Source organism: Panicum hallii, chromosome 8, assembly GCF_002211085.1.
Source record: "Panicum hallii strain FIL2 chromosome 8, PHallii_v3.1, whole genome shotgun sequence".
In the NCBI taxonomy this organism is placed as follows: Eukaryota; Viridiplantae; Streptophyta; class Magnoliopsida; order Poales; family Poaceae; genus Panicum; species Panicum hallii.
The window spans coordinates 2,474,729-2,495,660 of NC_038049.1; the positions used below are offsets into that span (position 1 = coordinate 2,474,729).

General features: G+C 49.1%; 1 protein-coding gene across 1 annotated transcript; it reads left to right on the forward strand.

Moving 5' to 3' along the window:
- Positions 1-15,266: 15,266 nt before the first annotated feature.
- On the forward strand, positions 15,267-16,243 carry LOC112902583. Its single transcript, XM_025971709.1, has 3 exons — positions 15,267-15,617; positions 15,732-16,031; positions 16,223-16,243. The coding sequence occupies exons 1-3, from the start codon at positions 15,267-15,269 to the stop codon at positions 16,241-16,243; spliced, it is 672 nt and encodes a 223-aa protein (XP_025827494.1).
- Positions 16,244-20,932: the final 4,689 nt, after the last annotated feature.

Sequence of the window (20,932 nt, forward strand, 5' to 3'; positions counted from 1 at the left end):
CAACCTGGGAGATGCCCTCAATTTTATCGAGTAGGGGTTGAACATCCACTCTCCGGAGCTTCCACGTGTGTAGGGGAAGGCCCAAAGAATTTACACATCTTTCCACGAAAATCCATCAGTGCCTCCGAAATAATCTCCTCGCTACATCTAATTGGAAAGATCTTAGTCTTTTTCAAATTTACTTTGAGCCCCGAGCAGTTTCCAAAGATTGTGAGCACTTAGGCTAATGTTATTTAACTCTCTAGATTGGCAAAAATGGCCGCATCGTCCGCGTACAGGGAGCAACATAGTTTAGCTGATTTTGGGAGGACTCGATGCAGCAGCCCTCTACTTGCTGCCACCTCAATCAATTTGTATAGTGGATCAATTGCGAGGATGAATATCATCAGCGACAATGGGTCACCCTGGTATAATCCACGGGCATGGTTGAATTTTCTCCCTGGCACTCCATTAAGCAAAATTCTGGAAGTAGAAGTGGCCAGCAAGGTGGCAATCCAGTCACGCCATCGTTGGCCAAAACCAAGAGCCTGCATCGTCTCTAAGAGGAAAACCCAGCTAACTGAGTCGAAGGCCTTTGAGATATCCAATTTGATGAACAGAGAAGGACGTTTACCTTTGTGTAGTGCTTGGATCACATTTTGAACATAGACAAAGTTATCGTGTATACATCTCTTTTTGATGAATGCGTTTTGACAGCCAGAAACCAGTTCATGGAGTCTTGGAGCTAGTCTTTCCGCAAGAATTTTTGTAATGATCTTAGCTAGGCTGTTTATCAGGCTGATTGGCCGAAAGTCGCTGATACTAGTGGCTACATTCATTTTTGGAAGGAGGACAATGTTGGCTTCGTTTATTAGATCAAGCCATCTGGTTTTGGGTGAGTGGAACGCCTGTAGTGCTTCTATTAGGTCTTTAATGATGGGCCAACATTTTTTGTAGAAAAGTCCAATGAATCCATCCGGACCTGGTGATTTCTCGGCCGGCAGCTGCATTATAATCTTCTTGATCCCAATTTCATCAAAGGGTTCGTCTAGTTCGCTCAGATCATGGGGTTGGTATCCCAGGTTTGTCCAATTTAGGGTGCGTTTGGTTCAGCTGTGAGCTGTGAAAAAGCTGCTGTAAAAAAAGCTGTTGTGAGAAAGCTGCTGTGAAAAAACTGAACGCCGTTTGGTTCAACCTGCCAACCTGCTGTGAAACTGTGAATTGATGTAAAATATCCGTAATGCCCCTGAGACCCTGATATGTTGTTTATATGTAAAATGAGCGTAATGATGTAAACTTTGCTGTGGTCTTTGTTGACCTATTTATTCTTGATGACAATGACCTACCAACGAATAGTAAAAGGTAGATACCAATGACTATAATCCAGATTGTGATAAGCAATCATGTAACCAAAAGATAAGATCACAAAACTTATAATATCCAAAGATTATTCCTTGCAACTAATCTCTATATAAATAGAAGTTTCTCGATAGGACAATAATACATTTGACAATCCAAATCCAATTAATTAGCCGACACTATTATAATGATGCATTCGATTGATCAATCCAGAGGATCGAAACTACATGGCAGCTACCACTACGCTTTTCAAATTTCACGGATTCATTCCCTTCGTGAGCTCCAGACGCATGCATCCATCTCTAACATATAGGAATTTTTTAAGGAAGGAGACCGCACGTACCTTCAGGACCGGCTGGCGTGGGGAGCAGGGCCGCCGTCGTGGGAGCAGGGGCGCGGCCGGCGTGGGAGCAGGAGCGCGGGCGCCGGTGTGGGCAGGGGCGCGGGCGCCGGGGGGGGCGGGGGCTTGGCCACCGGGGGTGCAGGGGCACGGCCGACGGGGGAGTAGGGCATCCAACCCTAGTGCTAATGGTGCAGGATTGGGGGAAGCGAGAGGAGAACGGAGGAAAAGGAAAGGGAGAATCGAACCGGTATGTTGTGTAATCGATGGCAGGCGGGTAAATTTTTCCATCTTCCCACTGCAACGCCGCGAAAAGCTGGGGGCGACCGGCTGTGGGAGCTGAACGTAAAAAAGCAGGTGCGTTACGAAACGCTGAGTTGCGTTCTAGGGTCTTTGGTTCGGCTTTGACGTTCCGAACGCAAACGCAGATCGCGAACGCTGAACCAAACGCGGCCTTAAGCTCCTGGTACGCTCCTGAGTTCTACCCATCAAGTTAACAAAGTGGTCGAATACCAGTTCCTCCTTTTCTTTGATGACAGACTACTGTCCCTCTCACAGTGTCTAGAGAAGGGATAAACAATTTCTTTCTTCTATTACTTGCATGCAGCATGAAGAGTCTGGTGCATGCATCCCCTTTGCGGATCCAGGTTAGCCTTGAGTGTTGCCGTGCGCGTGAACGCTGAATGGCAGCGAGGCCGACTGATTTTGCCTTGAGGTTTCGACGGAACTCGAGCTCATCCGGTGTAAGCAACCTTTGTTCTTGAGCCATGTCAAGGAGAAGTAGCAGCTGCTACACAATCGCCAATCTCAAAGGCAAGTTACCCAGGTTTTGCCTTCGCCAAATCTTGAGAGCCTTCGCTGTTCTGATTAGTTTTACATGCATGCGCAGGATGGCATCCTGTGTATTGACTGGTTGTGCCCAAACATCCTGAATGACCTCCATGAAGCTCGTCATATTCACCCAATATGACTCAAAACGAAAACTCGAGTAGTTTTGCCTGGCAACGTCCCCAGTAAGCAAGAGAGGAGAGTGGTCCGAGCCCAGTGTTGCTAATGCTTGCAGGTCGGTGTTAGGAAATAAAAGGTGCCATTCTGGTGAACCAAAAACGCGGTCGATTCGAGTGAACGTGGGGTCATCTTGCTCATTGCTCCAAGTAAACTTCCTACCACGCAAATCCAGCCAAGTCTAATTGGGTCTCATCTAAAGTTTCCTTGAACCGGGTCATCATGCGCCTGTTCAGTCGATTATTGCTTTTGTCCTCAGCCTGGTAGATGAGATTAAAATCCCCCACCACTAACCACTCATCCCTCCCTCTTGATTTTAAATCTCGTAACTCATTTAGAGAAGAGCATTTCTCCCTATCATCTTGCGGCCCATAGACACTAGTGGTAGTCCAGGTAGTGTTATCCGCCCTCATGACAATGTCTGCTGATAACGTGTATTCCGTAGCATGGTAGTTTTGTAGAGCGAAGTATTTTTTTGAGACAGCAATAAGAATGCCTCCCCTCGTACCATTAGCTGGTAAGGCCGTGAAGTTGTGCGCAAAATGTTCACTACGCCAAAACAGCAAATAGGAGCAAGCAATCTGAGACAAGCCTCTAAGGACACGTCGCAGATTACAGAAAGAAAGACGCGCTAAAAATGCGGGCGCGGCGCTGCGTGGGGTGGGGGAGGGTAAGAGGCAAATGCCAGACGGGCCGTGGTAGGCCACGTCTCCGATCATTTTAAGATCTGAGATGCGCCTTAACGTGGCTCGTCTCGCATTTGTTCCCACCTCAATGCGAGACGCGCCGTGGGAGGGCTTGTCTCCGATCATTTTATAAAGCTACAGAAAGTAATGAGAGACGCGCCTTACTAAGGCTCGTCGCGCATTAATTTCTGTGGCTTTATAAAAATCGTTGACAAGTAATGCGAGACGGGCCTTAGTAAGGCTCATCTCGCATTGATCGGGGGGGGGGGGGGGGGGTGGCGGTGGCGCGTCTGTAGCGTACAATACATATTACATGGAATCAATCCCTTGAAACCGAACGAACCGGCTTACATTACATTACATTAGTAAATCCAGCAATACATTACAATGTCTGAAATACAAATAATCTCACAATACATTGCAATGTCTAGCTAAATCCAGCATTACAATGTCTAGCTAAATCCAGCAATTATTATTACATCGATATTAATTATTAGATAGATATTAAATCAGGCAATGGCGCTGGCTTACGAGCGCTAGCAGCTTCGCGAGCTGAATCACCGTCCTGCCCCCTGTAAACGTTGTTGTTCCCCGAGCCACAGCAGTTTAGGGTGACTGAACAGTCGCTGCAGGGGAGGCAGCCGCCGAAGCAGCTAAACAGCTTCGACCAGCTCGGAAATTTCATCCTGGGCCAGCTCGTGTTTCGTGGGTTTCGTGAGACAATAGAAATCGATAGAGTACTACCACTAAAGCAAACAAAGAGAAGCTTCCTCCGTGGGTTTGCTGATGCACATTCAGGCAGAATGCGACGATTCCAACAAATACATTCAACAATGGGAGGTACCCGATCCTTATGCGCGGGGGATGTTGGTGGTGAAGGGCGTTGTGGTCCCGGTGTCGCAGATCTGCGGCTGGTGGTGGAGAAGCCCGGGGATGTTGGTGGTGAAGGGAGCTGCGGTCCCCGTGTCGCAGATCTGCGGCTGGTGGTGCAGAAGCCCGTTGGAGGAGGCGCCGCAGATCTGCCGGTGGCGACCGCTGTGATCTCCGAAGCGGTGCACTCCGGGAGCGCGGCGGTCTCGGAGGATGCGCCGAGGAGGGTGATGCCGAGCGCCGCGGTCTCCGGCACGCTGGGGAGGGGGATTTTGGCGGTGGCGAGGTCCTCGGTCTCCGGGACGCTGGGGAGGGGGATTTCAGCCGTGGTCATCTCGTTCAGCAGTACATCTCGTGACTATAATTTTCTTTCGATAAATAGCCGGGACGCGTCTCGCTTTACTTTACTGAGACAAATGGGAGACGCGTCACTGGAAGGCTCGTCTCAGATCATGAGATGGGAGACGAGCTTTTGGACGGAACGTCTCAGATCATGAGGATGGGAGACGCGCAACTGCAAGGCTCGTCTCAGATCATGGGCGTCTTGCATTTGTTCCCACCTCAGACAAGACCCGCCTGGGGGTCTGGAGACGCGTCACTGGAAGGCTCGTCTCAGATCATGAGATGGGAGACGCGCCTTTGGACGGAACGTCTCAGATCATGAGGATGGGAGACGCGCCACTGCAAGGCTCGTCTCAGATCATGGGCGTCTTGCATTTGTTCCCACCTCAGACAAGACCCGCCTGGGGGTCTGGAGGTCCGAACAAGCTATCCGAACTTGCAGTCTGATACTTTGGTGGTGCGGCTGGGTGGATCTGGGGAAAGTGGTGCTGGCGGATGTGCGGCTGGGTGGATCTGCCGCGGCGGGCGGTGGAGATCTCGTGGGGAGCGTGTCGCGGCGGGCGGCTGGAGCACGATCGAGCCTCTTCTTGCTGTCGTGTGTCGCGGGGGCAGTGGCAAGGTAACTCCGATATGATATCGATTCTTTTGGTTCACCATGTAATAATTAAGTTCTAAGTTCAAACTTTTATGGCTAGAATAGGGCATTATAACTTATGTTCGAAAATACACCAAGATTTTTCCATGATTGTCTTCAGACGTTAAGAGCATCTAATACTAAATTAATCCGAGATAAATCATATAGCATGAAAAGTAAAGATGAAAATCTTAAAATATTTTTTCTAGCACATGATATCATGTCATTTGCCATCTAATAATATTTGAACTTAAACACTAGTTGTGCATGGCCTCAAACTATGAGAATCCTAACGTTTTGATTTCATATTCTATATAGATGTCGTATCGGCGTTGGATGTATGGTCCACGCCTTTGCAAGGACTTTATGGATGGTGTTGAAGCCTTTATTAAGAACGCGAAGAAAGATATGGTGGACAATGGTATACAGTATCTCTATTGCCCATGCAAAAATTGCAAAAATGAGAAGCGATATCTTCAAGAGCACGTGTTGAAATCACACTTGATCAAACGTGGATTCATGGAGGATTATCGATGTTGGAATAAACACGGTGAAGAAGGACTTAATGAAGCAGAGAGTAGGGATTCCTATGTGGAGAGGGAGGTCCATAGTGTTGTCGAAGAAGAGGACGACGATGTGGATGAGGCGGATATACTAGGGTTGAGCAATGCCGACATCACGGAACAGGTAGTACTCAAACCCGGCCCCATAATAAAGCTTACAATTAGAATAATAAGGTCGTGCTAATATGACTTTTCATGTCTGGCTTGACAGGTTGATAACATAGAGGAGATGGTTTGCAATGCTGACAGACACGGCGACAATGAGTTCAAAAGAGGCGAATTCGGAAAGTACAAGAGGATGATCGAAGACTCTAAGAAACCTTTCTATCCTGGTTGTGGATTGAAATACTCAAGGCTATTTGCGATGATGAAGCTTTTCCAGTTGAAAGCAATCCACGGATGGAGTGATGGCAGTTTCAAGGAGTTGTTAGCACTCCTTAAGGACATGCTTCCACAAGGCAACACCGTCCCTGAGACCGTTTATGAGGCCAAACAGATTATCTGCCCGTTGGGATTGGAGGTGGAAAAGATCCATGCGTGCAAGAATGATTGCATTCTCTATCGTGGCTCGAATTATCAGGATCTTGAGAAGTGCCCTGTTTGTGGACTCGATCGATTCAACCGTAGAAAAGATGGTGGTGATGATGAGGACTGCAACAGAACAAAGGGCGGACCTAAAAAGGTGTTTTGGTACTTTCCAATTGTTCCACGATTGGTGCGCTGGTTTGCAAACAAAAAGGAGTCAGAATTGTTGCGATGGCACAAGGAGAAGCATAAGGTGGACGGGTTGATAAGACATCCTGCTGATGCCACACAATGGCGGAACATAGATTTGCGATATCCTAAATTTGCGGAAGATCCGAGGAATATTAGGATTGCAATGAGCACAGATGGCATGAACCCATTCATGAACAATAGCACACATAGCACCTGGCCAATTGTTCTGACGATATACAACCTTCCGCCTTGGTTGTGTAACAAACGGAAGTACATTATGCTGTCGGGCTTGATACCGGGGCCACATCAACCTGGGAATGACATCGACACTTATTTCAGTCTTTTGGTTGACGATCTGAAGTTGCTGTGGTGTGAAGGAGTGGAGGTCTGGGATGAGTACAAGCGTGAGTACTTTCAGCTTCGAGCCATTTTGTTCGCGACTATCAGTGACTCTCCAGCGGCACGGAACTTGTCCGGACAGAGCAAGAAAGTAGGTTGCGGGTGCCCACATTGTTTGAGAGAGACAGACTCTGAGTACTTGAGTGAGTCAAAAAAAAATAGTGTACATGGGACATAGACGCTACCTTGGAATGAAACACCCGTTCCGGAACATGTGTGATCACTTCAACGGTAAGGCCGAGAAGAGGCGTCCTCCTCCGCATTTCTCAGGTCATGATGTCTACGAAATGGTTAAGAATGTCCATGTTGTCCTCGGTAAGCGGAAAGGAGAGAAGAAAGGCAAGAGGGGCAAGAAGGTCGTTGTTGAAGAAGATGACATGTGGAAGAAGCAGTCGATTTTCTGGGAGCTACCGTATTGGAAGGACTTAGACATCCGTCACTCTATTGATGTGATGCACGTGGAGAAGAATATCTGTGAGAGCCTTCTCGGCACATTGCTTAACATGGACGGAAAAACGAAAGATCACGCACATGCACGAGCTGATCTGAAGAAAATGAAAATTAGAGAAGAGTTGTGGCTCAATGATGACTCCGTTAAAGGAATGGAGCTGCCCACATCATGCATCACCCTGTCAAAGAATGAGAAGAAGGAGTTTTGCGAGTTCTTGAAAAGTGTGAAAGTTCCAACTGGCTACTCAACCAACGTCTCGAAGCTTGTATCAATGCCTGATCTAAAGCTATCTCCCGGCATAAAGTCTCATGATTACCATGTATTGCTGACGCAGATGATTGCCGTAGGAATTCGGAATATCCTACCGGTCAATGTTCGGGAGGCTATTATGAACCTTTGCTTTTTCTTTAATGCAATTGGTCAAAAGGTTCTAAGTGAAGAAGATCTTGAGTCATTGGAAAAGAAGCACTATGAAACTTTGTGCGTTCTTGAGATGTATTTTCCACCTGCCTTTTTCGATATCAGCCTTCATTTCACGGGCCATCTTATCAAGGAGATAAAGCTACTTGTCCTGTGTTCCTTCACCAGATGTATGCGTACGAGAGATTCAACGGCATCTTGAAGTCACTAGTAAGAAATCGAGCTTTCCCCGAGGGCAGCATGGTACAAGGATATTGTACAGAGGAAGCCATTGAGTGGGCTCTAAACTACGCTGACCCGAGTAACCCGGTTGGTGTTCCCAAGTCTCGTCATGAGGGGAGGCTCACAGGCACGGGGACGATCGGGAAGAAGGCTATAATTCCAGATCGAGATTTATTTCATAGGGCTCATTTCCACGTGTTGCAACAAATGGACATTGTGTGTGAGTACTTCGATGAGCACAAGGAGCTGTTGCTTAGAGAGAATCCTCTACACAGTGAATCATGGTTAGCAAAGGAACACATGAACAAATTCTGTGGTTGGCTCCGGAATCGAATTTCACGATCAGATACTCCTGTAAGTGAACAACTCAAAATTTTGGCTCTTGGTCCTATATTCACCGTTATGACATACCAAGGGTATGACATAAATGGATACACGTTCTACACCGAACGACAAGATAAGAAAAGCATGTATCAGAATAGTGGTGTACGTGTTGATGCTTACGATGTTAACGGAGAGGACAAAACTGCGTACTATGGTCAAATACAAGAGATATGGGAGCTTGACTTTCACGGTTTTAAAATTGCTCTTTTCCGTTGCAATTGGGTTGATGCAAATAGAGGTGTACAAAAAGACAAGTACGGGTTCGTTAGTGTCGATCTTAGCCGTCACGGATACAAGACGGACCCTTTCGTCCTCGCACAACATGTGGCTCAAGTGTTCTATGTTTCTGACACCACAAACAAAAGACTCAAGGTGGTTATATGTAACGCCCTGAAAATTTACCCAAGTAAACCACGCGCTAGAGTGTTTCAATTAAAAACCACTCGTTGTCGAAATCCTAGCCCTAACCCCTTCTAACCGACACTAAAACCCTATCGCCGTCCTATTCCGCGCCGCTCGGAGGCCTGCCGCCTGCGCGCGTTCATCCGCCGCGATTAGCGCCGGCGCAATCCTTTTCTCGCGCAGCGCGCGAATCCCGCGCGCGCGTGGCCGACCGGCCACGGACGTCGCCGCGACCGGCGCCGACACGCCCCCCCTCTCTCTCTTTCTCCTTTTTCTCTCTCCCATTTCCTCTCTTTTCTTCTCTTTTCTTTTCCTTTCCCCAATCTCTTTTCCCTCTCTTTCTTTCCTTGCTTTTCCCTTTTTCCTGTTTCTTCTTTCCTTCTCCTCCTTCCTCCCCCCTTCTCTCCTCCCCTCCTCCTGCTCCTGAGCACCGCCGGCCCTGGCTGCACCTCGCGCACCAGCCACGCCGCCTCTCCTTCCCCCTCGCGCACGCACGCGCCAGCCCCTCCCCCCTGCGCGCGTGCCCGTGCGCCAGCCCCGCCCGCGCCGCGCACCCCTGCCGCGCCGCGCGCAAGCCCCTGCCGGCCGTGTCACGTCGCGCGCGCACGCGCGGCGTGTGGCCGTGCGCCGCGCCGCGCCGCCCGTCGCCCGCGCCCTCGCCCTGGCCCGCGCCGTACCGCGCCGCTCGCGCACGCGCGTGCCCGCCCCCGGAACGCGGCCGCGCCGCCCGTCGTCAAGCCGTGCCGCCCGCCGCTGCTCCCCACCGCGCCCCTCGCGCACGAGCGCGCCCTGTTCCTGCGTGTGCCGCGCTGCCCGCCGCTGCCACGCCCGCCCCGACGCGCCGCCCGCTGCTGCCGCACACCGCCGCCGTCCTGGACACGCACTGCACACCGCGTCGCGACACGGGCGAACGGACAAATCGCCATTAATGGCGCCCGCGGAGCCGCCGGCCGAGACCCCCTCCACCGCCCTTTCCCCGGCCTATAAATAGCCCTCCCCCACACCTCGGCACCTCCACAACCGCGCCATCACCTCCCAGCTCCCTTTCCAAGCTTCCCTCGCCGCCCGCCGTGCTTCCGAGCCGCCGCCGCCCCCTCCCGTCGGCCGGCCACCTCACACCGCCCCCATCCGAGGTGAGCCCGGGAATGGGGCCCCTCCTTCCCCTCTCCCTCTCCCCCCAACCCCTAGCCGCTATTAGGCCCGAGGCCGCCGGATTGGGCCGGCGCCGAGCCTCCCCCTCCCCTCCTCTGCTTCCTGCTGGCAAGGGGAGGAAGAAAGGGGCAACTTTGCCCTTAAGCCCCTCCCATTTTCCCTAATCGGTTAAAGGCCCCCCCCTTGTACACTTTTGCAGAAAGAGCCCTATTCTTATTATTTTTCCCAAACAAGACCCTTCCACTATGAAGGTTTATTTTCAAAGAGACCCCTCATACTTTCTATCGTACCCCCAATGTTTCTAGAATTCACGAACAAGCCCTCACTTTTCGAAAAACTTGCAAATAAGCCCCTAGGCCCCTGTTTAGCCTCTGAACCTCTCTTTACCTCGTCATTTTATGTGCGAAACGACCTCCGATCGACCCGAAACTTTACCACGCCCTTCCTAATATAGTTTTAACCATGCCATTAAGAAACCACCCAAAAATATTACCCCTACCTCCGTAACTAAATTATTTCCGATTCAAGCTCAGTGATAAAAGCTTTTAGTTTTTGTGCTTGATTGTGTGTTTGTTTGTTTGCGTCGTAGGACACGGAGTGAACGAGGAAGGTCCCGAGCGTGACCAAGCAAACGAGGACCAGTACTGCAACCCCGAACCCGAGAGACAGTGCTTCGACCAGGACTTTCCGCAAGGATTTGACGATGGCAAGTTCAATTCCGCCCTTTGATGCATGTTTCTGTCCTAGTTTTTAAACACAACCCAGTGGCCTGTTTTATAAAAATTGCATGGTTTTGTGTGTTGAAAATATGGTAGGATAGCCACCCTTGCTTGAGATAACCATACCTTGACCACCTGATTTTTATAAAGAAAACGTGTGTGTGTGGGAAGGGATAAAATGTGGTTTTGAAAGACGAGTCGGACGGGATGGATGGCACTTCTGTGTGAATTGCCGTTGGTGTGCTCGTACCTATGTGATAGGGCAAGGAAGGGAGATATCCATCCTGTCACCCCTAAGGACCGAGTTGATGTGACATCTCACCTAGCTTCTCGTCGTGCGAACCACTTGACCGTTGTATGGGCAACGGCTTAGCATAAATCCCACTAGTTAGCCTGATAGTCATCAGGAGAGCTGAGAGCAACGGGTGATCAAGGAGAAGGGATAAGCTCTGTGTGACTTATGCCCTGGTCAAACCTCGGAGATAGGTCGAATGACCCCTTGGTGGATCCCGTGATGGCTAGTCAGGTCTAGCTAAGGTGGGTAATGGCTTTGTTGGAATCTGCACCGACACTAAGGTGATCGTGTTGTGGTACCCCACCTGTGGGTAAAGTTGTACACCTCTGCAGAGTTAAAATCTATTCGAATAGCCGTGCCCACGGTATTGGGCAAGTTATGGTGTGGTCACATAACTAGTGTTTATCTCTGGGAATGGATGGGCTGGTGTGAGTTGTTTGGAAAGTGTCCGGCAGTTGTGCCGTGTGCTACGGCGGACGGGGAGTCCGGTAGCAGTTTAAAACTTGGATCCTGTGTGGATCGACACCGTGTGCTCTTTGGTATTAGAAAACTCGTTTTGAAAGTTGTCTTTGAACAAACCTTGCACACAACTGAGTTTTCCGCAAATGAACTATAACCTTATCCTTGGATTATCCTGTGCATTAAATTCTGTTATACCCCCTCCGTGGGTGTGATTGGACTTGCTGAGTACGTTTGTACTCATCCCTTCTTACTTTTACAGTGGAAGACCCAGACTACGTCCCCGAAGACAACGAGTAGGGTTTCATCCTGCACCCAGTCTTGCCCGTGGTTGAGGCCACCGTTGGATTCCGCATGGCGCAAGACTCTGATGATTCTCTTTTCGTAGCTAGTGTAGTAGTGTGGGTTCTGGTTGTAATCCTCGCGATAGTGGCGCTTCACTGCCCATTACCGCGTAGAGTTGTACGGTGATGTACCACCTGATGTAATAAAAGTGTTATCAGCCTCCTGGGACTGATAAATCAACACTTTTAAGTCTTCCCTGATGGGGGGACGCTTCATTATACCTGGAAAACGGCGAATCGTCGGTGTTGAGAATGCGGTCGACGAGGAAGAGTTTGATCAGTTTGATGAGATACCTCCTTTCGCCACCTCAATGATCAAGCCAAGAATACCATCGGCCAACGAAACTCCCTACTTGCGCAACGACCATAAAGAAAAAGTCAAGAATTTCAAAAAACCAAGGGAACAACTGAAAGTAGCAAAATGATTGGGCACACAATGTATATTAATAGTTCCTTTGTCAAGTATGGGAATTGTGTGACTATAATTGTTCCTTTGTGAAATATGGTAAAAGTGTGACTTTAATTGTGCCTTTGTGAGATATGATAATGTGTGAATATTTGTGAAGTACGAATTCATATTTGTGAGAGATGAATATGTGTGAATTTTCAGTTCCAGAACTGAATGGTTGTCACTTTAATTGTTCTGGACATTCAGTTCTGGAACTGAACAAGAAAGGCGAGACGCGCGTTAACTACGGCGGGTCGCTCATATAACAATGCATGACGAGCCGTAGGTAACACGCGTCGTGCATTCTCTATGCATAGAGGCTCCGGGAGGAACCCAGGGACCCTGGGGCACTTGTGCCTAAGGAGAGAAAACAAAAAAAACTAACCCCGGTTGGGGGTCCGGGGCCACCGGGCTCAACCCGCAGGGTACCACGAACAGATTGAACGGGTTCGACCGGCAAGGGAGCCCTCGGGCCCCAGACCCACACCCCAGCATGGGCAAAGAGAGGAAACTGCGGCTCAAAGGTACATGTATTGTAAATTCGAAACGCCAAAGACCGCCCAAGCTTATAAGCTGGACGCACTCGCCCTGCGTTGGCGAGGTGGGACAAAATCCCCTCCCAACGCGCGCCTGATCAGGCAACCATCTCGGAGGCATCAAAGGCGAGACGCGCGTTACCTACGGCGCGTCGCGCATGATGTCGCGCATATCATGGGCGACGCGCCGTAGGTAACGCGGGTCGCGCATAAGACCACGAACAGATTGAACGGGTTTGACCCGCATGGAGCCCTCGGGGCCCAGTCCCACACCAATGCGCGACGGGCCGTGGGTACCGCGCGTCGCGCATTCCCCGGTATCTGCAATTATTTTTCCGGTTCTAAGGGGGTCCGGGCAGAACCTAGAGGGTCCGGGCGGAAAACACTTGTGCCTAAAGAGAGAAAAATAAAAAAAAGTTACCCCGGTTGGGGGTCCGGGGCCACCGGGCTCAACCCGCAGGGTACCACGAACAGATTGAACGGGTTCGACCGGCAAGGGAGCCCTCGGGCCCCAGACCCACAACGCCAGCATGGGCAAAGAGAGTTTACTGCGGCTCAAAGGTACATGTATTGTAAATTCGAAACGGCGAAGACCGCCCAAGCTTATAAGCTGGACGCACTCGCCCTGCGTTGGCGAGGTGGGACAAAATCCCCTCCCACCGCGCGCCTGATCAGGCAACCATCTCGCGGGCGTCAAAGGCGAGACGCGCATTATCTATTGCGCGTCGCGCATGGAGATGCGCGACGCGCCTTAGGCACGGGAGCACGTCGCGCATTTAGAACGCGCCGCTCGGCCTTCTTGGGACTTAGGTCAAATTTTGAAATCGTTCACACCCGTTCTCTGCTCCCCGCCGCCGCGCCGTCCTCTCGCGCCGCCCGTCGTCGTTGAGCCAGACCGTCACTCCCTCGCGGCCGTCGTCCCCGGCCCCGCAGCGCCGCTCGGCGCTATCGGCGCCCCCCGGGCCCGAGCTCCCGTCCCCGCGAGTGCCGCCGCCGTCGAGCCTTCCCCGAGCCGCCGCGCCGTCGTCCCCGGCCCCGCGGCGCCGCCCCAAGCCACCGTAGCGTCGTCCACTGCCGCCGTAGGTGAGCTTTCCCCCTTTCTAATTAGTCAGTGTTCATACCCTACATATGGATGTATGAGGCAAGAAACATCTTCCATGGACACACATAGTATGTTTTGGTACACAGAATTGAAAACAAATCAGATTATCAAGAGCAAAAAGAGACCAACCTAGCCAAATAAAAAAAGAGCGGTTAATGACCAAAGATTAAGTCATATATTTCAAAAAATGGAGATTACTTTGCGAGAATATGTATCACTAAAGCATTAAGCATGTCTAGGCCTAGGTATGGGATTCATGCGGTTACTCTATGGTTCTATCTGATTTGGAGCGTTTACTCTATGGTTGTATCTGTTTTTTTTCCTTTCTCGTGTAGCACGATGTCCAGTGGTCCGGACAGTGTGCAGCAAGCTGCAGGCGGTGAGGACAGTGTGCAGCTACCTACAGATGACAGAGCATCATCAGGACGGCCGGCACGGTCACAGTTAGGAGCTAGCACGTCTGGTGCTGGCAGAAAGAAAAGGTCCCAGACAAGATGGCCATCAGATGTGAAAAGTTGTGGCCGGCTCAATTCTGAGGCAGCACCCGAAGACCCGTCAATCTTGGTGAGATTAGCACGGGTTTGTGGCCTCACTGCCCGGCAAAGGGTGCCACTCACCTTGGAACATTTCGATGACTTGTCTTGGGACGACAAAAAGAGAATCTTCCAAAACAATATTCAACCCTATGTTGAATATCCGATAGAGTTGCACGATAAGGCTACGAAGCATGCTATGAAGATCATCTCTAAAGCCTGGAGGAGCTACAAGAACAAGTAAAGTGTTGTCACTTACTATTGTCATTTACTAATATTTTTTCATTATCTACTGTCACTTATGCAGATTTATTGTTTTGTCGTGCAGGCTTTTAAAGTGTTGGAAGAAGAAAGAGAACCCTTTTGACAAGTATGCGGACTTGACCAAAGAAGCCTGGGACGAGCTTGTTCATAAGTGGAATACTCCCGAGTTCCAACAGTCAAGTGAGTATTTTCGGGGTCTCCGAGCGCGGAACGAGCTTGACCACCACCTTGGCTCAGCGGGATATGCTGGAAAGCAACGCAAGTGGGAGCAGGAGGATGAGATGCTGGCAGAGAGGGGCATTGAGAATCCCTATGAATCATTTGAGGGACGGCTGGCACCATTTATGCGTGCTAGGTCAAAGCTCACGGAGGATGGCAATATCAATTTCTACAGCACGAGCGCTGAGGAAGTTGCTCAAAGGGCTTTGATAGAGAGCAGCCAAGGTTCAAATGAAGGAGTGAGGGAGTTTGATGCGCTCACCAGGGCTTTGGGAACCCGTGAGCAACGGGGTCGTGTCCGTGGTGTTTCCAGTCAGTTGACCTGGAATGAGGGGTTCCCTGAACACAAAGGCAGATACCGGAAGCGGACTCGAGACTCCTCATCAAAGGTTGACATAGATAAGATCAAAAAGCAGGTGAAGATGGAGATGTATGGAGAGCTAAAGAGTGATATCGAGTCTCAGGTGACGGTGAAGATGTTTGGAAAGCTAAAGACCATCTTCGAGTCTCAGGGATTGTCATTCCCTGATTTGCTGGGGAGTACGATGAGTGAAGAGAGAAGGGACAGCTTCGCTTGTACTGCAGCGGGTGCTTCTCAGAGTAGAGGGACAGAGAGGGCAATTGTGCCTACATCAGTGGAGCCGGATACGATAGATGGCTTGGCTCGTCCGACCCGATGCAGTCTTCTCGTGCAGCTGGTCGGAGATTCATCTTTCATGGAGGTCGGGAACGGGCTTGTGTATCCCGGTATGTCCCAGCTTGAAGGTGTCCAGGTCAGTGCATTGGTCTTTGCCTCTCTTTTCTTTTCTCCTATTTCTTTTTTTTTCTTTTGGTATGAACAACTTGCTTGAGATTTAAAGGCTTTGTTGTTGTTGTTGTTGTTGCAGGTCAGGGCTGATTGTGCTGTGGTCAAGATTGACTACGTGCATGAGTTTGCTAAGAATATCAAGCTGGAGGTGCCACCAGATGACATGACCACCACTTTGCGGGATGCAGTTGCGAGAAGGGTTCAGTGGCGGAGAGCTGGTATTCATATTGATCCAGCAGATGCAGATTCAGTACCGACCAGTCAACCTCAGCCACAGAGTGCTGCAGTGCCACCGACGTTTTCTGAGCCATGCCCACAGCTGCCGGATACACGGGAAGCGTTACCGGATCCGCATCCTCCTGTCCCTACTCAGCCTCAGGTTACCCCCCCTCCACCTGTTCCGACAGAGCCAGCTACCGCTCCCAAGAAGCCAAGCAAGGCTAATCCTGTGAGGAAGAAGCAGAGTAGGCCGATGGCGACGAAGCGGGAGATCTCAGAGGGTAAGAAAAAGGTGGAGCAGATAAAACAACCGGTCACAAGGGCTTACACTTCTAAAAATCCAAAGTACAGGGTTGGAAAGGCCTTGCTTAGTGTCTCTGAGCTTCGGGCAGCAGGTCAATATTGTGTGGACCTGCACAAATACTACATGCAAAATGTCAATCAAGCCGAGGAAATCATGGTGTCATTCGAAGAGCGGCACTTTCTGCAGCTTGAGGGCAAAGGCAACATCTTTATTGTTGCCTGGAGCGATTTGTTCGACCTTTTCAACCTCGACGCTTTGGATCTTTCTCTCATTCGGTGCTTTGCATTGTAAGTCGATTGAGACTTGTTTCCATTTCAATGCATTTGATATACGTTCAACAATTTAAGTCGTTTCTATTTCAATTCATATGGATCGTGTAGGCACATGCAACAAGAGATAAGGCGTCGAACCGGAAAGAAATGTGGGTACATTGACCCACAGCTGATGACGGTGACATTTATGAATTCAGATAGAGATAGCTTGGTCAGGTGCGCACATGCAACAATTAAACTTGTTTTCATTTCAACTTGTAGCCACATGTAGTCACTTGTTTCCATTTAACACATGAAACCGCTTGTTTCCATTTCAACTTGGTTAGGTACATGGTGAAGTGCATGCGAGTACATGCTGACAAGGAGCACATTGTGGTGCCGTACAACCCAGGCAACCATTAGGTTACACTCATCATTAATGTCAGGAGCAAGCAAGTCTTCTACCTTGACTCGAGCATTCCATCAGATGAGTCGGGCGCGCCTCAGATATGTGATTATTCTCTAGTCATCTCAATCCTTGACGAGTAAGTTTGTTGTTTGCTTTAGTTTTTTATCATTTGCCCATTTCAGAAGCATTTGTAATATAACATCCGGATGTCTGTGTTTAGATCTCTTGACAGGCATCTTAGGGCCAAAGAAGGATACAAAGAGCAACGTCAAGCTGCGTTTACACATCACACCGCGTGGACGGTAACTACTATAACTAAATCGCTTTACTATTACGATGTTTTCTTGGTTCTAAGTGTCGCAAAATGCTAATTTCTATCTATCTTTGACATGTAGTGCACACGGCAACCCTCGGGTAACTCATGTGGGTTCTATGTTTGCCACAACATGCTTCTAGTTGCAGAGAAACCGGATTTCACGGTAAGAATTATCACGTGTTCTAATTAAAAAATATCTGTCTTCATCTTGTATTCTAACTGCTTGTAATTATATTTCGAAGGACGAAGATGATTATTTCAATCAAACGACGATTGGTAACGTGAAGGATATCCGAGAGAGGCTAGCGGGGTTCCTCATGATGGAGGTGATCAACACAAAGGGGGAGTTCCATTCACGATAGCACGGCAGACGACATTGAGCTAGATTGAGAGACTTGCTTTGCATGTACTCTATTGTTCTTATCGATCATTATTGCTAATTGATTGTACATGTGTTATATAATACTATCTTTCCTTGTGTGTATCGCACTGTGTGAATTGTATGGATGCGTGCGATGATTGCGGTGAATTATGTGAATTGAAATCTTTTGCAGGTATTTGATTGCAGCTGCCAAATCCTGGCTAGTTCCAGGATGCAGCTGGGGAAAAAAAGATCCCTGTTGGAGGTAGACTAATGCAAGACGCGCGTCGCTTAGGCCGCGACTCTCATTAGGCTCCCAGGGGCGTCTGTGTCAAGCCAAGGCGAGACGTGCCGTAAGTGAGGCGCATCTCGCATCTGTGACTAATGCGAGACCCGCCTAACCTAGAGCGCGTCTCGCATTTGGCTCCCAGGGGCGCCTGTGTAAAGCCAAGGCGAGACGCGCCGTAAGTGAGGCGCGTCTCCCATCTTTGACTGATGCGAGACCCGCCTAAACAAGAGCGCGTCTCGCATTTGGCTCCCAGGGAAGCCTGTGTGAAGCCAAGGAGAGACGCGCCGTAATTGAGGCGCGTCTTGCATTCTGGTAATCTGAGACGCGTGTGAGGCTCGTTTCATATTACTTTTTAATCTGCGACGCGGTAATGCGGGACGCGACCACTGCGCGTCTAGCATTTTGCCTAGGGCGCGTCTCAGATTAGGGCTTCTGGCGTAGTGGTTGCCCAAGGGTATCAGCGACTAACTGTGAGGTCCAATGAGCAATCTTTGTTTCCTGTAAGCAGACGATAGTTGCACCTGATGAGAACACTACGTTTCTGACGCTAGCCCGTCTGGCCGCCGCATTTAGACCACGAACATTCCAACACAAAAGATTACAGTTCTGTTGTGACATGAAGAACCAACGGGCAACTCATTCTACTCATCTGAACCAACAAGCAGAAGTTACAAACAAGGTGGAGCAGTCTGCAAGTCTTGGCGCTACGACCCCATACAAAGCCAGGATGACTGGAATAAAACAGCAACGGCCCAACGCAGTGGGCAACTAATGACGACGACGACATCGATGGGGAGTGCTTGGCGAACTTCGTGAGCGTCGGTGCTTGGGTCCATGCCCAATCCAAAACACCGCTGAAGCCGCAGGGCCAAATTGCCGGCCCAATAAGGTTTACAAACCAAGGCAAGTTCAGAAGTTTCTTGCTTAACATTCTAAAAGAAGAAGACTACTAGATCGACGAATCGGGCACGGACTTGCGCAGGGCCATGATGAGCTAGGCCAGCGACGCCATCTCCTCTCCAGCCGTTGCAGGTGCCACCTTGGACACCTTGGACTTCTTGCCTCTGGGCTTGTTTGCTTCTTCAACAGCCGTGTCAAGTGCCTCCATCGTCATCTTTGTGAGGGGCCGCTGGAAGTGCTGCGCCAAACATTCAAAATGACCGTTAGTTTTGCGCAGTATATTGGGAGATAAATCACCAAGCTTATTTATTAGAACTCTCTGGGCAAGGTGGTCATTCACAAGAACAAAATTCAGTTTCGGTTTAAAGAGCTTAATTCACATCAAGGATGAGGCTACTAGAGCATACAGAATGCACCTTAGGATGCATCATGTTTCACATTCTATTCTGTGAATAACTGTTTAATACCTTATTTGCCATCGCTTGTATGTCTATGATATGTGGAGCCATGCGTCGGATGCATGTTTTCACCGATCGAGTTGCCAGACCACAATTATATTGCAGCAGTTGTGGATGAGTGGATTCTTCAACTGACCACACCTTTGAAGATCCCAATCTGGGTTACCTTTCACTTGAAGACCGTGATGGCCAATTATCGACTTAAGCTCTGACATGAACTGAGGCAGGAGACACTTGATCTTTATACAGGGTTTGGCACACGGACGGACTTTTCTAGTAGTGAAAATCCCACGAATCGTGACAGAGTGTTGTTTATATTCAAAGCCTTTCTCCTTCATGCCTAGACTAAAGTAAAGAGCTCCCTATTCTAATACGTCTGTATCAACGGAAAGAGCGAGCCAGCGAATAGAAGGAATTTCATTCAAAATCACATACATAGGCAAGACAAACTTTCACTGACGACCTGATCCATAGATATTCCAAATAAAGTAAAGATGGCGCGATTTTTCTTTCTTTCGTGCGCCCCCTGGCTTCTGTAACCGAGATAGAACTCAATGGGATGATCCAACAATTGATTTTGGATGGAATTACTAAAAACACATAGTGTGTTAAGAATATCAAACTAATTATTCTAAAACTCTAAAATTGATGAGACGGGTAGATGAAAAATCAAGAGGTTTCTTCTATTTTCCCACAGTCGTGTGTGTGTGTGTAATCCAACTTGCTTGCGGTCTTTGATGCTTGGGAACAACATAATGGCGTTGATCGTGCTGGTTTTCGATCCAACAATTGTTGCCAACAGAAATCTCCATGATCGCACAATATTGCCTCGTGTTACTTTCCGGGAACTACCTCAAGGTATATCATCTGTGTTGTTTGGAAAATAAAGATATGGTCCCAAGGCATACCATCTTCGTTGTTTGGAGAACAAAGATCATGTGGGCCAACTCCTTTCTTGGCGATCCGTCGCCACCTCGTGTGCAAGGATGGCGACGGCCACCCCCGCACCTGCAAAAATTGATTTTAAGTAAGCTTCATGAGGATGGTTGCGTCTATCATTAATGAATGAGCATATGTCTTTGCTGGTTGTAGTGTACATGGGTTTCTCATGTCCTGCTAGCAGTGTGCGTGCGCGCGCGTGGGTGTCCAACCTGCTTGTGGTTTTTGCTGCTTGGGGAGCAACATAACGACGTTGGCTGTTCTCAATTTCGATCCAATAATTGTTACCAACAGAAATCTCCGTGATCGCACTTTGCCTTGTGTTACTCTCCGGGAACTACCCCAAGGTTTACCATATACCATATGTGATGTTTGGAAAAAACAAAGATTGCACAGTCTCAATGCATATCATCTGTACTGTTTGGAAAACGAAAATCGCAAGGGCGGCTCCATAAGAGGAGGAGATGCGTAGGAGGAGGATGTTGTGGGGCAACCCGGTGGAGATCGCCAACCAATGCTGCTTATGCAAGGACGGTGACAGCCACTTCGTACCTGCAAAATTTGATTTTAAGTAACCCTCGTGAGGATGGTTGTTTCCATGACTAATGAATAAGTGGATGTCCCTGAGATTGTAGTGTACATGGTTTTTGCTTGCCCTACTAGCTGAGAGAGTGTTTCTGCGTGTCAATTCCGACCTGCTTGCGCCTTTGCTGCTTGTGTGTTTGAAAACTAGGCATGTTACGGCACATTCTAATTCTGAATTGAACAGGTAATTCATAATTTTATCTAGTTATCTTGTGACAAGGTACGTGGAAGTGTTCATAATTAAATTTC